This window comes from Dendropsophus ebraccatus, chromosome 1 (genome assembly GCF_027789765.1).
Source record: "Dendropsophus ebraccatus isolate aDenEbr1 chromosome 1, aDenEbr1.pat, whole genome shotgun sequence".
In the NCBI taxonomy this organism is placed as follows: domain Eukaryota; kingdom Metazoa; phylum Chordata; class Amphibia; order Anura; family Hylidae; genus Dendropsophus; species Dendropsophus ebraccatus.
The window spans coordinates 210,300,434-210,319,797 of NC_091454.1; the positions used below are offsets into that span (position 1 = coordinate 210,300,434).

At 48.3% G+C, this 19,364-nt stretch overlaps 1 protein-coding gene across 1 annotated transcript; it reads right to left on the reverse strand.

Annotated features, from left to right (window-relative positions):
- Nucleotides 1-369: 369 nt before the first annotated feature.
- Nucleotides 370-15,667, reverse strand: EIF3G (eukaryotic translation initiation factor 3 subunit G). Its single transcript, XM_069973193.1, has 10 exons — nucleotides 15,562-15,667; nucleotides 13,963-14,054; nucleotides 13,479-13,567; nucleotides 12,237-12,296; nucleotides 12,049-12,153; nucleotides 11,441-11,633; nucleotides 11,190-11,297; nucleotides 10,666-10,802; nucleotides 936-1,042; nucleotides 370-462 (listed from the first exon to the last, which is right to left on the reverse strand). Exons 1-10 carry the CDS (start codon nucleotides 15,579-15,581, stop codon nucleotides 447-449), a joined length of 927 nt encoding a protein of 308 aa, XP_069829294.1. The 5' UTR covers nucleotides 15,582-15,667; the 3' UTR covers nucleotides 370-446.
- Between the last annotated feature and the right edge of the window lie 3,697 nt (nucleotides 15,668-19,364).

A 19,364-nucleotide genomic window follows, 5' to 3' on the forward strand; every position in this document is an offset into this window, starting at 1 on the left:
AGTAAATTACAAATCTGTATAACTTTCTGACTCCAGTTGATTCGAAAGAAAAGTAGTTCTGCCGTAGTACCCCCTGCAGTCTTGATTATATCCCCCGGCCACAGGTGCAGAGCTTGTTACAGTGTATCAGACTGAGCGTATATAACATACATTTGCTGTACATAGGAATAGGTTTTTATTTGCATCTCTTCATATACAGAAGAAACACTTGCAGCTTGCACACCCAACCTCAAACGCTCTCTTGTAACAAGTCCTGCACCGTTTCAGCTGGGCACGATCAGGACGGCCATACGGCTGCACAACGCAGTGAATGTGCACAACCATAAAGCAGAAGCGAAAGCTGTGGTTATAAATAACATCCGAGGCGTCTTGGTTTTCATCAGATTTATTAGCATCAAGCGGCAGATAAACGCCTCCGTCTTCTAACCTCACAGCAGCCTCTCCGCTCAGTTGGTTGATGGTCTGTGGGACAAGAGGAGGTTTGTAGAGGGTTAAAACAAGTCCATACTGACATGATCCATGGTTCTTTACCTTTCCAGTACTTTTTCCGCACAGATCTTATTACTAAAAAAAAAAACAATCCCTGTCTAATAGGTTTACCACCCATTCAGTGGATAGAAGATAAGAGTACAGCAACTAGGACCCCCCCCCCCCTCCTATAGAGAGAATATAGGGGACTGATGAGAAGAGCGGCACACAGGACCATAGAAATATATCTAGACTCTAGATTGTCAAACTCCGGCCCTCCAGCTGTTTTAAAACTACAATTCCCATCATGCCTGGACAGCCAAAGCTTTAGCTGTCCAGGCATGTTGGAAATTGTAGTTTTAAAACAGCTGGAGGGCCGGAGTTTGACATCCCTGATCTAGAGCGTACATCTCCTATTCTAATCCCAGTGTATAAGAGAAGACTCCTTATAGTCAGCGAGAACTTACTTGGCCCATTCCACATTCAGAATTAGATGGTCGTAACCAAAGCCAGAAACACCAGCGATGGCGCGTGCTGCATCTTCCCTGCGGTGGAAGCTGATGAAGGCGAAACCCTGGTGGTAAAAAAAAAAAAGCACAAAACACAAGTTATAGGTGAAGGATAAAACCAGTGTTATAAGGTACCGGAGCATAAAAAAGCCCAACAGACATTGGACGTACATCTTTGATAACTGATGGCCAAATCAGCTGTTTCAGTTCTCTCTCCCAACATTATTATAAAAGTTCATTCTCAGCACTCACCATAATGCTTCTTAATTTTTATTGTAGAAAAAAAAGTCCATAAAAAAAAAATAAAAAAATACAATGGCAACAGGACGTTTCGGCGGAGGAAGGCTTGACACCAGAACTTCCTGTTGCGTTGTATATATAGTTAAAATTTACTCACCGAAATTTGTTCTTTTCATGAGTCCGTAGGCAGCACAGTGAACAATAGGGTTAACTTCAATATCTCCTACTGCCAGGCAGAAGAAACAAACATAATTAGTTAATTAGAGTAATTAGACCAATTAAGCCAGCTCTATAAAAGGACTCCAGAGACCACAAGACAATGTGTTAGTATGCAGCAAAACTTTAATTAGGGAGGGATGCTGTGCTGCCTACGGACTCATGAAAAGAACAAATTTCGGTGAGTAAATTTTAACTTTTCATTTCGTCCTACGGCAGCACAGTGAACAATAGGGAGAGCAAAGCAAAAAAACATATAGGGAGGGATAAATCATCTGGAGGACGCCTCTTCAAGCACTCGTCTGCCAAAAGCCACCCTACTGTTGGAGATGACATCCAACTTGTAATGTTTCAGAAACGTAGACGGTGACGACCATGTTGCCGCTCTGCATATTTGGTCCATTGAGACTTGAGCTAATTCAGCCCATGAAGTAGCTGTAGATCGAGTGGAGTGTGCCCTGATTCCTGATGGAGGAGTACAGTGTTGTAGCCGATAACACTCTGCAATAGTGTCCTTGATCCATCTTGCTAATGATGCTTTAGAGGCTGCCTTGCCCCGATTTGGTCCTTGAAATTGGATAAACAATGAATCCGTTAACCTGAAGGATTTCGTTTGTTCGATATATGTCAGAACTGCCCGTTTAACATCCAGAGAATGCAATTTCTCTTCCTCTTCTCCCTGAGGATGTTCACATAGTGTGGGCAAAATAATCTCCTGATTCAAGTTATCTGAAGAGGCAACTTTGGGTAGAAAACCTGGACCCATTCTTAGCACCAGACCTTCTTGATTGTAAGACAGATAGGGCTCTTTACAGGAAAGAACTTGTAGCTCCCCCACTCTCTTGGCCGATACAATGGCCACTAGGAACAACGTTTTCCAGGATAAAAAACGGACAGAGGATTCTTCTAGTGGTTCGAAGGGTGAAGATGATAATGCCTCGAGCACTAAAGGCAAGTCCCAAGAAGCCACTGGAGTTTTTATTGGAGGGCGAAGATTTTTTATTGCTTTGAAAAATCTTTTAATCAAAGGCTGGTTAGCGAATTTACCCTCAAAGGCATAGTTTATAGCTGAGAAATGAACCTTGAGCGTATTCAGCTTCAAACCTTTTGCAAATCCTTCCTGCAGGAATTGTAACACATCAGAGAGTGATGGTATGCGGATATCGTGACTGGAGCACCAGGAGCCGAAAATACGAGCAATTCTGTTGTAGACCTTAGTAGTAGATGGTCTTCGGGAGGCCTCTAGAATATCTACCACTTCTTCCGAGAAGCCTGCCTCTCTCAGGCCCTGCCTGTTAGTTTCCAAGCGGTAAGATGAAAAATCTCCGGACAGGGATGGAGCAAGCCCTTCTGGTTCAGCAAATCTGGTCGTAGTGGAATCTGTTCGTAACATCCCCTCGAAAGTTTTAATACGAGAGGGAACCAAGCCCTTCGCGGCCAATATGGTATCACTACAATTGCTGTGGCTTGCTCTTCCTGAATCTTCCTGAGTACCAGTGGGATCAGAGGTAAGGGAGGAAAAATGTATGGTAGAAGTTTCGTCCAGGGAAGGGATAGGCCGTCTATCTTCTCTGGATTGTCCCATCTGCATATGGAGCAAAATCTGGGCAACTTCTTGTTCTCCCTGGTTGCCATGATGTCTATGTCCGGCTGCCCGAATTTGGTCACAATCCAAGCAAATGCCTCTGGATGAAGGCTCCATTCTGCTGGAGCAAGATGGTGTCTGCTCAGCCAGTCTGCTCTGGTATTCAGCTTGCCTGGTATGTGAACCGCCTTCAGGTCCGAGAGATGAGATTCTGCCCATGTCATCAGCAGATCGCACTCCTTCATCAGCTGAGCTGATCTCGTGCCTCCCTGCTTGTTTACATAGTAAACTGTGGCCAGGTTGTCGGATTGAATGAGTACTCTGCGATTCTGAACAAGGTGACCAAAGCGCCCTAGGGCTAGACGAACCGCTCTCATCTCCCGCAGATTCGACGAACTCTGACCCTCCTGCGCCGACCATCTGCCTTGAACCCATTGATCCTCCACATGTGCACCCCAGCCCGACTTGGATGCATCTGTGGTTAGAATTAACTGGGGAGCACTGGATAGATCTCTCCCGCACCGAACCTTGTCCGGATCCAACCACCATGTCAGACTTTTTCTTGTGGAGCTCAGCAGATGCAAAGGGTCGTCCAGACCCTTCTGGAGGCGGTTCCACTGCGAGAGAATGTTGTTCTGGAGTGACCGAAGATGTGCCCTCGCCCAAGGGACAGCCTCCAGAGATGCGGTCATCAGCCCCAAGACTCTCATCGCCTTCCTCACCGACACCTGGCCACTGCGTAAGAGGTCTTCGATCTCCGATGTCAGCTTGACCACTCTGTCCTCTGTCAGATAAAGCCTCATGGCTGCTGAGTCCACCGTGAAACCCAGAAACTTGCAAGACTTGGATGGCACCATGTTGGACTTCTGTAGATTGATTATGAAACCGTGTTTCTCCAGTGTGTCTATTGTCAATCTCAGGTGAAGAAGTAGTTCTTCCCTCGATGATGCCTTGATGAACCAGTCGTCGAGGTATGGAACGACGAACACTCCCTGTGTCCTCAGAGCTGCTGCTAGAACCACAATGGTCTTTGTAAAAACTCTCGGAGCTGTGGAGAGACCAAATGGAAGACAAGTAAATTGAAAATGAACGGTATTCTTCCCTTGAATCATAGCGACTCTCAGGAACTTTCGATGACACCTGGCAATAGGGATGTGGAGGTAAGCATCCTTCAAATCCAACGTGGCAGAGTAGTCATCTTTCTGGAGGATAGAGATCACTGATCTTATTGTCTCCATCTTGAAATGCTTACAGGTAATATACTTGTTCAAAAAGGAAAGGTCAATGACAAGACGCCATTCTCCCTCCTTTTTGGGTACAGCAAAAATTCTGGAATAAACACCCATACCTCGTTGATGAAGAGGGACTTCTTCCAAGGCTCCCTTTTGCACGAACTCTTGCAGCAGTCTTGAGAGGAGGGGCTTTTCTTGGTTCCTGAGAAAAATACTTGGAGGAGGGCTTGAGAACTCCAACATGTAGCCTTTTGAAATGACGGACCTCACCCAGGCATCTGACGAGGTGCTTATCCAGGCGGGAGCAAAATGTCTCAATCTGGCTCCCACTGCTAGAACTGAAGGCCTGGCGTCATGCCTTTTGATCTTTGTCTTCCTTCTTTTTGTAGGAGGAAGGATTGTTCTGGCTCCTGGGCTTATAGGTTCTTTGTGTTTTGATTCCAGCGGAAAAGCCACACCTTTATCCTTACTAAGAGATTGTAGAATCGGCTCCAACTGTGGCCCGAATAGTGATTCTGCTTGAAAGGGCAGTGAACAAAAATGAATCTTGGAGCTTTGATCCCCTGCCCATTCCTTTATCCATAATGCTCGTCTGGCTGTGGTAGACATCGCCATAACCTTAGAATTTAAACGCAAGGAATCCAAGGAGAAGTCAGCAAGGAAATCTGCTGCCTTCTTGATGTCTGGAATGTCTTTAAGTAGTTTTTCTCTGCTGACTCCTTCAGAAATATCCTTAGTCAGTTGGCTCAGCCAAAGCCGGAGGCATTTAGCAACTGGTACTGTAGCTGTGGCTGCCTTAGCATTAAGAGATGCAGTAGAATATAAACGTTTAAGGGATGAATCCACCCTTCTATCGAGAGGATCTTTCAATAGTGCTGATTCCTCATCAGGGTATATAGCTTTTTTGGAGAGTCTAGCAACCGCTTGATCTACCTTAGGAGGATGCTCCCATAATTCATAAGCCTTTGGGTCCAATCTATACACCGCTCTAAAGCGTGAACTAGGATCCGTTTTTCTCTCTGGCTTGGCCCAGTCTATTTGCATGAATTGCTCCAGATTCTTATGATGAGGCAATACAGTATGTTCAGTTTTCGGAAAATAAAAGAGGGAATCCCTTCTAGTAGGATTACTAGTAGATGGTTCCATCTCAATTGTTTTCTTGACAGTCTTAATAAATGAGTGAGCCTGATCCTTTTTAAACATATAATAGTCCTCTGGAGACCCGGTATCTGAGTCCGAGGAGGTAGTACATTCACCTTCAGAGCGAGACGTCATCTCTTCCTGAGATGGGGAATAGGAAGGGCCTGGTTGCTCCTTTCTGCGTTTCTTTGATGGACTGCCCATGGCCGCCTGATCAAACACCTGAGACATCTTGGATTTAAACCATCCTAAGAATTCATTAATCTCAGAGCGATGACCAGTCTCACCCGAAGGGATAAGCGAGTTGCAGTTTCCACAAATATCCCCCTGTGCATCATCTGGAAGAGGCTGATCACATCTTCTACATATCCTGTGTCTAGTCTTGCTCCTCCTCTTCTTTCCTGTATGGTGGCTAGCCATCTGTAAAAGAGGTAATGAGGAGAGCAGCACAATATAGGGGCTATGTCTGACCAGGGCATGATCGTAAGGAAGAAACCGCAATAAGATAAAGACCATACCTTGCATCCAACAGTATGTGCTGCCCGGCAGAGTGCTAACACGCATCTGCTCGGACAGCCATTAAAAACTTACCCTTTGGATGCCGTGGCGCCGCGTCCCGGAAGCGTTACCCGGCGCATGCGCAGATTACCCTGCCAGACGCGCAACCGGAAGTCGTCATCATGCTGCGTCGCGTCACTTCCGCCCACACCGAGGCCGGAACCATTCAGGGCAGATGCGGGGAAGAAACCGGAAGTCCCGCCTCCCGCATGGCGTCCCGCATCCCCACAAGCCGCATGGCATGCGGTCCACAACATTACTTCCCGGATTACCCGAGAAATGCGGCACTTACCCCGAGTTGTGACAGGGAGTCCCCCTCATTCCTGCTGTGGAGAGGTCATCTTTGCCAGGTAACGGGGGGAACTGCGGCAGCCCTGCACAGAGCCAACCTGTGCCATACAATGGAGAACTGCAGAATCCCCACAGTTAGAGCCATTGGGGCCTCCCTAAACTGCATGTAAAAACATCACAGTGAGCTCGACAGCTTAAGGAGACTGGAGCATAGGGGCCAAGTGTGGATTGTCAGAACTCTGAGAATCCCACACGCCGCTGGAATCACAGTGATTCATAAGGAACTTTTTCTTCTTAGAGGAGCCAGAGCTCCTACGTCCTTCTGCCTGCAGAAGAAACAAAAACACATTGTCTTGTGGTCTCTGGAGTCCTTTTATAGAGCTGGCTTAATTGGTCTAATTACTCTAATTAACTAATTATGTTTGTTTCTTCTGCCTGGCAGTAGGAGATATTGAAGTTAACCCTATTGTTCACTGTGCTGCCGTAGGACGAAATGAAAATATATTTTTTTTATGGACTTTTTTCTACATTAAAAATTATGAAGCATTATGGCGAGTGCTGAGGATGAACTTAGAATATTGTTGTAATTTTTTCTTAATGCGAGCACCACCCTAGACACCACAGACACAAACTTTTTTCGCAATTCTCTCTCACGTCCTCCCCATATACAGGAACTTTAGCACAGCAGAGTGTTCCTGTGTTTTCTATGGGGAGGACTTTGTGGCTTATATCTCCTAGAACGAAAGGGGTGGGGCAGTGATTTTCCATCATGCCTGATTCCCATCTCCTCTGAGGACATCTGTCTTTGGATGGTCAGGAGAGCTCATACACTTTATACAGATTGCTGACAGAAGTATAAGATGCCAAGGGACCTTAAAGGGGTACTTTTTTTTTTTTTTTTTTTTTTTTTAAATTCTTTATTTTCGGGATCAACAAGAGTGGAAGAGCGGGGACAACCCCCCCGTCTCCCGGAAACACATGTTTGACAAACAGGACAAAGCGAAGAAGAAAATAAAAATAAAAAAGAAGGAAAACGAATTCGTGCCTGAACGAAACCGCTAGTGATAGTAGGCTTGAACTGTATACATCAAATAACATCGCCTTCATAACAATAACCAATATGAGGGTCCTGCCATTATTACCAGTCGTGATGGTCGTCCCCGGGTGAGAGGGTCCGTCCCAGCCCCCACCCCAAATCCACCAATTTTATTTTCCAGGTCGAGTCCCCCTGAGGAGGGGGAGGAGGGGGGAGACCCCCCCTATCCTCAAGTGAAGAGCACAGGGGGAGAAGAGAAAGCATAGACATTAGAAGGGAAGGGGAAAGAGTAGAGAGGGGAGCAAGTAGGAGGGAGGGGAAAGGACAGAAGAAAGGGGGGGTAGGATGGGGAGAGGAAGGAATAGGGGGAGGGGAGACGGCCCCCCCGGCGGCGCCACCCAGGCAGGTGTAGCTCGATCCGGCAAGGGTTATGAACCCACTAGAGCATCACAAGAAGGACCCTCTATCCGGTGATCTGGGTATCATCACTCAACAACGTCAGATAGTCAGGGGAGCCCCTGAATTCCATCCACGCAAACCAAGTCGCTGTGAATTTGGCATTCTGTTCTTGGAGGGAAGACGTCAGGTCCTCCATGTACATAATGTCATTCACCTTCGTCACCCATAAGGATATCGGGGGTGCTGAAGGTTTTTTCCAAAGCAATGGAACACAGGCACTGGCGGCCATGACCAGGAACCTTAGTAAGGACTTCTTGTAGAGATGAGCAGGAAGTGGGCAATGATGCAGGAGGAAAAGTGCCGGGGTGAGCTCAAAAGATACATTTGTCACCTTCCTGATTACCTGTCGGATCGTATTCCAGAAAGGTGATAAGACCGGACAGGACCAGAAAATATGTAGGTGCGTGCCAATAGCAGAGCCGCATCGCCAGCACAGAGGGTCAACATTCGGCCAAATAGCATGAAGCTTGGCTGGCACCCGGTACCAACGGGTAAGTATTTTGTACCCTGTTTCTTGAAAGTTGGAACACACTGAGGACTTATGAACTAAGGTGAGTATTCTGTCCCGTTGGGGATTAGTCAATGTAATATTCAAATCTGCCTCCCACTTGAGCAGAAAGTCCGGAGGGGAGGGATCGGGAGGGGAAATTAGCAGGGAGTAAGTCAAGGACAAGGTGTGCCGCAGCTGGCCTTCCTCCATACAGAGAGATTCAAAGGCAGTGTAAGAGGCAGTGAACGTAGAGGCCATAGGTAGGGTATGCAGGAAATGTCGGAGTTGACTAATGCGCCAGATCCCCAAAGGGGCTGGATCCGCCCGTTCCCCCAGCGCAGCGGAGGTCATCCACTCAGAACCCGAGCGGAAAGAGGCGGCCCTAAATCTGCCCGCCCTCACCCAGGAGCGGAAAACCGGGTCCTCCAGGCTTGCGGGGAAGGCGGGATTACCAAGCACCGGGAAACAGGCGGATCCATGGGGAAGCAAGGAAGACCGACTCGCGGGGCACGCGCAGGCGCGCATAGTGGGTCCAATAGTTGGGTGGGTACTCAATGCCGGCAGATCAGGTGGGTGTAGCCAAGGGAGGCAGGCCAGTGGAATGAGCGTGAATGATTGTTCCACTTTAACCCATGGTTTGCTGTCCGCGTGCCTACACCAATCCACCGCCCTGGACAGCAAAGCCGCCCGATGGTACAAGCGGACGTCCGGGAGTCCCACTCCCCCTTGTGACTTGGGCCTACACAGCATTGTCCGTTTTAGCCGGGCGGGTTTTTCATTCCAGATAAAGCGTATTTGTAGAGACGTGAGCGCTTTGAAGTAGGAGTTGGGGATGTTGACCGGCACACATTGGAAGAGGTAGAGAAGACGGGGTAGCAGGGACATTTTAAAAATGGCGCATCTACCAAACCAGAAGAAATACCCCCTGGTCCACACGGCACACTGAGACTGTAATTTGGAGAGCATTGGGGGGAAATTTAGGGAATATAGCTTACGCAGGTCAGAAGGAAGCAGGATCCCCAGGTATTTAATCGCCTCTCTGGCCCACTTGAAGTTAAAAGACTCCCGCAATGTCACCGCTGTCCTGTCCGCGAGCCCCACACTCATCGCCTCAGATTTGGAAAAATTTATTTTAAAGTTGGAAACATGAGCGTATTCATCCAGTTCCCTCATGAGGGAGGGGAGGGACACCGAAGGGTTGGACACAAAAAATAGCAGGTCATCTGCATAGGCAGCAATTTTATGAGTATGTCCACCCACCGGTATCCCCCCCACGTCCACATTAGCTCGTATGTGGCAAAGGAGAGGCTCCAGCGTAAGTATGAAAATCAATGGGGAGAGCGGGCACCCCTGCCTGGTGCCGTTTTTAATGGGGAATTCATCAGACAGGAGGCCATTCACCCTGACCCGCGCAGTTGGCCTACTATACAATGCCGAGACCCATTGCAGGAACTTCGGGCCCAAGCCTGAATATTGCAGGGACTCCACCATAAAGGGCCAACTAACTCTATCAAATGCCTTCTCCGCGTCCGTAGATAGTAGCATTAAAGGCATGTCAAGAGATCTGGCTTTATGGAGAAGAGCAATCGCCCTCATGGTGTTGTCCCTGGCCTCTCTTCCAGGCATGAAGTGCCCGGCTTCGGTGCCCGGCTGCTTCCGGGTGTCTGACGCGGGCCCGAGACATGACGTCTCAGATCCACTCAGCCACTCAGTGAAGGAGGCGGAATCTGTTTTAAGTCCGCTCAGATCCCGCCTCCTCCACTGAGTTGCTAAGCGGACCTAAGACGTCATGTCTCGGGCCCGCGTCAAGACACCCGGAAGCAACCGGGAACTGAAGCGCCGCGATGCAGGACCCGCTGCTGGAACCGGGGAGGTGAGTGGACGTCTTTTCCCTCGGCCACCTCCTTCCCGGTCCCAGCAAAAAAGTGCCACCCCGCTGGAGTACCCCTTTAAGTCTAGACCATTTAAAAACTTGCTTACTTTAGGTAAAAGCCCCACTGATAACTGATAAGCCCCACCCCCTTGTCAGGTAAAGCACATTATGGTTCTTTTTGGTGCACTATGTACCACAATGTTGGCTTGAAATGAGCAAAAACTTTGGCAGATAGCACACAGCAAAAGGAACTTTAGACCAATATGTTACGCCTGCTGAGGCACTGATACATGGCTGGAACAACCCCCAGGCTGTGCGTTGTGAACAGCACGGTCTTTCAGTGTTTCTCTCATCCAGACACAGCGCCTCTCTTGTCCTCAGCCGAGTGGGGGTTTTCAGCAGTTTTAATAAATTCAATGTAGCTGAACTGTAATATCACACACAGGGGTAGCGCTGTTTCTTTTTTAAGAAAGTAATAGCTTTTTCTAATTCTGGATCCGCAATTATGGACAAAAGTACGGAAAGTGCTAACATAACCTGACTGAAAATGCTTTTAACATTTGGTTACCTTCGACTGTCCGGTAGTTTTGTCCTTAGCCAGGTAGATACGAGAGATGGATCCAAAAGGCCTGAAGAGCTCCTGGAGGTCGGTTTCTCGTGTATCTTCAGATAAGTTGGTTACACGGATAGTAGCATTGTCATCAGCTGAGGAGAGAATACAGATAAGCAGGCGGTTACCTCTGATTCACAGGACGTGTCCTGACCCTTGCAGATGTGCAGGGACAATGTCATTTATTGGCAGGGAAAATGGGAGAGTAGCAAGAGTTAGGGGTTCTTCATAATCTGGGAGACACCGTCTGATTAGAGAAGCATGGGGGGGGGGGGGGGGGGGATGAGATTGGGCATGTTAAGTTTTAATGCGCAATCCTTTTGTTCCCAATATACAAAGCGTGAGGCCTGGCAGCAGCTTATTCCCCTCTCCCATTGACACTTATTGGATACTTGGCCAAACCAAGCATGGATGTGCCGTCAGCCAATCAGAGTGTGCAGTGATAAGAGGACAAGCTTCTGGAGCCCCCCTTCTTTCTGTACCTCTGCGGTTCGGCTGCATGGACTCTCCTCTCCGGCTTCCTCCATCTCTCAGGCTGGGTGGAACATATTTTCCAGTCTTGCTCACTGGCGCCTGTGCTGGTTCAGGTTCTGTGGAAAAGCCAAGAACATGGGATTGAGAGTAGGATGATCATCAATAGGCGCGGTGTATTCCTACATTTCCTTTACTACAGGGTCTGCTGAACCTAAATAAAGGGGGATGAATATCCCCTCTAGGCGGGCGTAACACATACCAGCCCCGGGCACCTTCTCCTTGTCGGCTGTGGAAAGCCCCAGCTGCTCGGCCAGCTCCTTCTGCATGGGACCCAGAGTGTCTTTGTAGGGACATCTTGTGGTCCAATGGTCTCCCTTGCAAATTCTGCAAGACACAATCTTCTGACCCTTCAGCTTGTTCATCGGGTCTTCCTCTTCCTGGTTATTCAGGTCCTGAAAGAACAGATAACTTGAGGTCAAGCTCTAAGCTACACAGGCACCATGGGGGAAGCCAGAGTCCATACACAGAGCATGGAAGATGCTCAGAATCCAACATTATGTAGTCATCTAACCAAGGAGAACCTGGGAAAGTGATAACCATAGACTGCAAGGGGGGAGGGGGGAGAAGAGGAGAGAGATAATGCTTCCATGTTCAAAACTATACAGTATTGGGACAGCCCTCCCCCCTCTGAGTCAAAAGCATCTCATCCTGTGCAGGTATCCTCTGAGCAGTCATCTGTTATATGAATGGCAGCCATGCAATACCAGATTTCCCCAGTAGAGGCCGCTGTAGGGGAAGCTGGTGGCAAATCTTTGGTGCTGCTAATAGATAGTGTCTGCTTAGCTAGTATGGTCTCAGGGCTCTCACCTCCTTACTGGTGATAAAGGTCATCAGCACATCATCGCTGACCGTGGTGGTGGCCACATTAGGCCCAGGTGGGTCATATTCAGAATTCCCAAACTTCTTCCAATTCTGAAAACAGGCAAAGAGAGGGACAATCAAGGTCTGATCCCAGGATCAGCTACTACTGAGGGGACGTTCATCTCTGCACTCACCTTCCTGCGAGCCACCACTTTGGAAGCTTTACGGGTCTCAATTTTAAAGGTGCGGATAATCTATAAGAGAGAGGGAGCAGATATAAGGAGACGGCTACAACGTGACTGATCCTGCTGATAAAAGATTCCACGAGTGATCAGGTGTGTATGGTGCCGCTTCTTTCCAGATACATCCGCCAACTGGGATGACATAAAAGGAGACAGAACCTGGAGCTCAAATGAAGCACAACAGTGACCCCTAGTGTCTGCCGGCGACCACACCACTCTCCTTGAACAGACGCCACATTAGAGATACGCCCCATCATGGGTTTTAACCCCTTGCAGTTTTGTATAAATATAAAATTATGTTTTACCACTCGGCCAGGGACAGGTCAGTGCTCCGGGGGTCGGTAGCTCTGCCCCCACTGCACCAAACTGGCAGATTAGCCCAAGGATCTAACTACCAACTACACAGGAAAGGTAATGAGGATAAGAGGTAGGAGACAAGAGGGACATAGAAGCAAACTGCTGTGCCTACAGATGTTTCAAAACTACAATTCCCAAGATACAATTTCCAAGCTAAAGCTCTGGTTGTCCAGGGATGATGGGTTTATTAGCCGAAAAACGCATTTTTATCATGAAAAAGCAGTCTGAAGCTCTCCCCTCTGCTTTCATTGTTCTCTATGGAGAGGGGAAGGGTGGAGGGAGATCAGGCACCAAAACAGGACAACAAAGAGTTAATTTATAGCTACATCACTGGGCTATCTCCTCTGAAGTCAGCACTGACCTCTCACTCCTCTGAATACCGGCTTTCACACAGCTCCCACTGTGTAATCCTTTGTTCTCTGCTGGCAACTAATCTCCCTCCTCCCCCCTCCCCTCTCCATAGAACAGACAGGGCCCAACTGTAAAAGAGTGGAGATTTCCTGATAATGTGCAGTGAATGAGAGAGAGGAGGGAGGGGGGGACCTGGGGAAAGTCTTTTTGAATGCAGATAATGGCATATTTGCCTAATAAACCCAATTACAAAGTTTCTTAAAATCACCTGTGCGATAGTTGCACAGTCACTGCTGGCTGCATGATGCCTCTGTGCACCAGGGCGGGGCTGCATGTGGCCTGCAGATTGTGCTCCCCACCCCCGGAGCATGTGACCAGACACAGATCCCAGTGGTGACCATGTGACCAGACACAGATCCCAGTGGTGACCATGTGACTGATGTGGGGACGGTCTGTAAGGAGATAAGCGACCACCCCCGCACCCACCTTAATCTTCTTGTCGTTTTCATCCAGCTTGTACTCTGTGATGGTCTTTATGTTTCCATTGACGACTTCTCGAGGAGTGTCCAGGACAACTACGGGAGATCACAGGTTATACCAACAAGTCCTTTAAAGCTGTGCCAGAGGGGGCGCTATTGTCACACATTTACTGCTTCGAAAAATATGGCCACTACCTTCCTGAAACAGCGCCACTTCTGTCCTCAGATTGGGTGTGTTATTGTAGCTCCATTCCATTGAAGTGAATGGAGCTGCATTGTAATACCACACATGACCTGAGGACAAGGGTGGCGCTGTTTTTCCAGACTTCCAGAGCTCCCGACAGTAACCCGTTCCCTGCTCCCGACCTCCATACACTAGGCTTAGAGGGAACATGAAGTATCCTGGAGAACGTCTCTGCCCAATGTAACAATAACTTGCAGAGCGCTGTGTGCGGACAGTAACACTGGACCGCTATATGGGTTATACTCACAGGATCCATGATCCTTCTCGATGGCCGGACTTAAGGGCTCCACATCTTCTTCTCCTTCTTCCTCCACCTGGTCAGCCCAGCTGGGCTTGGAGCTGTAACAGAGAAGACAAGTGTGTTACCCCACACAGACCCACTCACCGCTGTACTGTGACTGCACTGTGCTGCATCATACTGATATAGTCATCAATAACGTCCTAATATACAGCTAGTATACAGTGTATATATGTATAGATACTGGCCCCGCTCTATATACTGGGGTAATAGGGTAAAGAGATATTGTTTCTAGGAGTCTGAGGAAGCCTATATCCCACCTGTATAATCCAGTACAGTAATGTATGTACACAGTGACCCCACCAGCAGAATAGTGAGTGCAGCTCTGAAGTATAATGTAATATATGTACACCGTGACCTCACCAGCAGAATAGTGAGTGCAGCTCTGGAGTATAATACAGGATGTAACTCAGGATCAGTAATGTAATGTATGTACACAGTGACCCCACCAGCAGAATAGTGAGTGCAGCTCTGGAGTATAATACAGGATGTAACTTAGGATCAGTAATGTAATGTATGTACACAGTGACCCCACCAGCAGAATAGTGAGTGCAGCTCTGGAGTATAATACAGGATCAGTAATGTATGTACATGGTGACCTCACCAGCAGAACAGTGAGTGCAGCTCTGGGGTATAATACAGGATCAGTAATGTATGTACATGGTGACCTCACCAGCAGAACAGTGAGTGCAGCTCTGGGGTATAATACAGGATCAGTAATGTAATGTATGTACACAGTGACCCCACCAGCAGTATAGTGAGTGCAGCTCTGAGGTATATAATACAGGATCAGTAATGTAATGTATACACACAGTGACCCCACCAGCAGAATAGTGAGTGCAGCTCTGGGGTATATAATACAGGATCAGTAATGTAATGTATGGACACAGTGACCCCTCCAGCAGAATAGTGAGTGCAGCTCTGGGGTATATAATACAGGATCAGTAATGTAATGTATACACACAGTGACCCCACCAGCAGAATAGTGAGTGCAGCTCTGGGGTATATAATACAGGATAAGTAAAGTAATGTATGGACACAGTGACCCCTCCAGCAGAATAGTGAGTGCAGCTCTGGGGTATATAATACAGGATCAGTAATGTAATGTATGCACACAGTGACCCCACCAGCAGAATAGTGAGTGCAGCTCTGGGGTATATAATACAGGATCAGTAATGTAATGTATACACACAGTGACCCCTCCAGCAGAATAGTGAGTGCAGCTCTGGGGTATATAATACAGGATCAGTAATGTAATGTATACACACAGTGACCCCACCAGCAGAATAGTGAGTGCAGCTCTGGGGTATAATACAGGATCAGTACTGATAACATATATAACAATAGAGGCCACAAGTGCCGCCTGATGAGAAGCTTCTGGTGCCTCCTCCTCCTCCCGTATGTCTCCCCTCGGGCAGCACTCCTCTCCGGCCTATGACCGTGTACCCTCCCCCGCTGTAGGACTCCGCTATTACACCCCCATCTGTCTCCCCCACCGTGTATACTCATCCCGGCGGAAGCTTCATCTTCCCCTCCCCGGCTACTTACTCGTAGTCTCCGGTCGGCATGGCTCTGTCCGCGTTGATGGCGCCGCCGGAAGTTGAAGAGAAAGACTAAGCCGCAATTCACTTTAGAGGAAGAGGAGAGACGCACACTTCCGGCGCCGCTCTAGCTGCCGGCTATACTTTTCTGTGGTAGTGGAGGACTTAGTCACATGACAGCGACCGGGACGAGAACGAGCTGGTCACGTGATAGCTGGTCCCTCCACCAATGATCTGTTTATATTGTATAACTAAAGCTTAATCATTGTTTCTTTTTCTGCAACTTTTCAATGTCTCCATCATGTCAGTGTAGCAGCATTGGTATAACCTCTATAAGGTGTGAGGCTCTGACAGTCCTTTGCACCCTAATTATATGTGATAGTCAACACACAGGGGGAGATATATCAAACATGGTGTAAAGTGAGACTGACTCAGTTGCCCCTAGCAACCAATCAGATTCCACCTTCATTTTCCAAAGAGTCTGTGAGGAATGAAAGGTGGAATCTGATTGGTTGCTAGGGGCAACTGAGCCAGTTTCACTTTACACCATGTTTGATAAATCTCCATGACTTGTACATGGATACTGGCACCAAGAACCTCCCCCCTGGTTATTATAGCTACAGCAGCACCAAGACCCCATGCCAGCCATTGCCCACACTCCTGAGGGTCCTGCCATTGGTAGCATAGCCCACACTCCTGAGGGTCCTGTCATTGGTAGCATAGCCCACACTCCTGAGGGTCCTGCCATTGGTAGCATAGCCCACACTCCTGAGGGTCCTGTCATTGGTAGCATAGCCCACACTCCTGAGGATCCTGCCATTGGTAGCATAGCCCACACTCCTGAGGGTCCTGCCATTGGTAGCATAGCCCACACTCCTGAGGGTCCTGTCATTGGTAGCATAGCCCACACTGCTGAGGGTCCTGCCATTGGTAGTATAGTCCACACTCCTGGGCGTCCTGTCATTGGTAGCATAGCCCACACTCCTGAGGGTCCTGCCATTGGTAGCATAGCCCACACTCCTGAGGGTCCTGCCATTGGTAGCATAGCCCACACTCCTGAGGGTCCTGCCATTGGTAGCATAGCCCACACTCCTGAGGGTCCTGTCATTGGTAGCATAGCCCACACTCCTGAGGGTCCTGCCATTGGTAGCATAGCCCACACTCCTGAGGGTCCTGCCATTGGTAGCATAGCCCACACTCCTGAGGGTCCTGCCATTGGTAGCATAGCCCACACTCCTGAAGGTCCTGCCATCGGTAGCATAGCCCACACTCCTGAGGGTTCTGTCATTGGTAGCATAGCCCACACTCCTGAGGGTCCTGCCATTGGTAGCATAGCCCACACTCCTGAGGGTCCTGCCATTGGTAGCATAGCCCACACTCCTGAGGGTCCTGCCATTGGTAGCATAGCCCACACTCCTGAGGGTCCTGCCATTGGTAGCATAGCCCACACTCCTGAAGGTCCTGCCATCGGTAGCATAGCCCACACTCCTGAGGGTTCTGTCATTGGTAGCATAGCCCACACTCCTGAGGGTCCTGTCATTGGTAGCATAGCCCACACTCCTGAGGGTCCTGTCATTGGTAGCATAGCCCACACTCCTGAGGGTCCTGTCATTGGCAGCATAGCCCACACTCCTGAGGGTCCTGTCATTGGTAGCATAGCCTACACTCCTGAGGGTCCTGTCATTGGCAGCATAGCCCACACTCCTGAGGGTCCTGCCATTGGTACCCAGACCACACCATGTCCCCCTTGTACACCTGTGGGTCTCCAACTGCAGCAAAACTACAACTCCCAGCATGCCTGCACAGCCACTAAGATATTGGAGGTGTCTGTGGGAATCTCACCCAGAAGAGTATTGGTGAGGTTAGACACTGGGGCTGACCTCAGGCTTGCAGTCTACATTCTTGTTAAAGGGGTACTCCAGCGTGGGGGGAACTTTTTTGCTGGGACCAGCATAGTCTCGGGCCCGCGTCAGACACCCGGAAGCGGCCAGGAACCGGTGCACCGTGATGTGGGACCCGCCGCTGGAACCGGGGAGGTGAGTGGACGTCCCAGCAAAAAAGTGCCCCCCCCCCCCCCCCCCCGCTGGAGTACCCCTTTAATGCCAAATGTGTTGGGTAGGGTACAAGTCAGGACCCTCTCCATGCCTTTATGGGCCTTACTTTGTGCACTGAGGTACAAGGATAATAGAACAGACCTAAACTGGTCCCACAAGGTCAGACTAGTGACGCTAGAACTAAGGGGGGCCCCCCAAATCACATTAGAGGTGCAGATATTTCCATCAGTTCCTTAGTATGCTCGCCCACAGATGGTGTTCTAAATAGTGATGCTACGTACGGATCTGATCACTGCGGTTAGTGAAATCCTGAGGGTGACCAGGCCAGAAATCCCATATGCTGATGTGGCATCCCAGACAGCGCCTTGTGTAACCGCCAAGTTCTTTATAGTTAATGAAGTTAAGGAGATTACATACACCGCCCATAACCCGAGTTCGCCCAAAAGGAAGACAAGATGGCAATTGCCCCATACAAGGAGGAACAAATCCTTTCAAAACGTGTAAATATGAATCAATACCCCTTCACCAGCAAGTTCATCATCTAAGTATATATAAAAAAAACCCTCTTCAGGTCATTTCCCTCATGCTCTTGAATGCAATTGAGGGGTCATAATTTTGGCCATAATGTTATTAGCAGTAGTGGGGCTATATTGCAGGCAGATGTGACAACCTAATGCACAGGAGTTCAGACAAACTCTTTCAATACTTGTGGTAAGTGGATATTTTTCTCCGTGTCGATAGACAAACCTAGAGACACATAATTTGCACTGTACCATGGTATATGCAATTGTTTCCATGGAAAGTTGAAAGTCACAACCAGAATCTTCCACTAATGTTACCTTAGTAAAAGGTTATGCACATTTTCCAGTTCCTCATGACTTCCAAGATCTGTACATCGCATCATTCAACCATTCCTTTGAGGGGTTAGATGGCTAAAGTGGAAAGTAACCAGCCTTGTAATTTTGTATTTTTTCTTCAATTCCAGCCCAAGTCTCTCCAACAGGTCGTGTTCTTCCTCTAAGGTCTCACAAGTGATACAGTCTCTGAATCAGGTATCAGCACAACTGTTCTCTATGTGGGATATCCTGAAATCATATGCTGTTGGGGGACTGGAGCTGAGGAAAAACTGATGTAATCCCCCCTCTGCTTAATTAGCTAGAGTAAGGGTCTGTTTACACACAGTTTATCTGACAGATTTTTTGCAGCCAAAGGCAGGAATGGACTATAAACAGGGAACAGGTCATAAAGACTGAGGCTTCTCTTTTTTTCAAATTCATTTCTGCTTTTGGCTGCAAAAATCTGGCAGATATCTGTCAGATAATCTGTGTGTAAACAGACCCCAACCTTTTAACTCATGGGTGCTCTAAACTGCGGCCCTCCAGCTGTTGCAATACTACATTTCCCATCATGCCTGGACGGCCAAAGCTTTAGCTGTCCGGGCATAATGGGAATTGTGGTTTTGCTGGACCCTTTAGCTCTCTGGACAGCCATGGCTATAGCCTTGCCATTTATTGTCTTAGTAAGTATTGTCAGCTAATTTACCCAAATAAGTGTCTGACACGCACATATGTCAGTCTCCCAGGGATCGTTTGTGTATACAGATCTGTGCTAGTGTTACAGAATTGCTGTGTACTTATGTACTTATGTATTGTTTTCTTCGGGATGAGTAAGTTTACAGTAATAAAGCGCTTCACTCTGCGCAATCTACTCAGCTGCTTCCATTTGACTGACTGCTGGGAAAAGCTGGAACCAGCCC

What these genes read in the sequence shown, in the direction of transcription:
- EIF3G (XM_069973193.1), bottom strand. Translation starts at nt 15,581, where the DNA reads ATGCCGACCGGAGACTACGA. An exon ending in AAGTGGTGGCTCGCAGGAAG is followed by an intron (nt 12,154 to 12,236) that starts GTGAGTGCAGAG and finishes GCCTGTTTTCAG; the next exon opens with AATTGGAAGAAGTTTGGGAA. An exon ending in AAACTACCGGACAGTCGAAG is followed by an intron (nt 1,043 to 10,665) that starts GTAACCAAATGT and finishes TTTTACCACCAG; the next exon opens with GGTTTCGCCTTCATCAGCTT.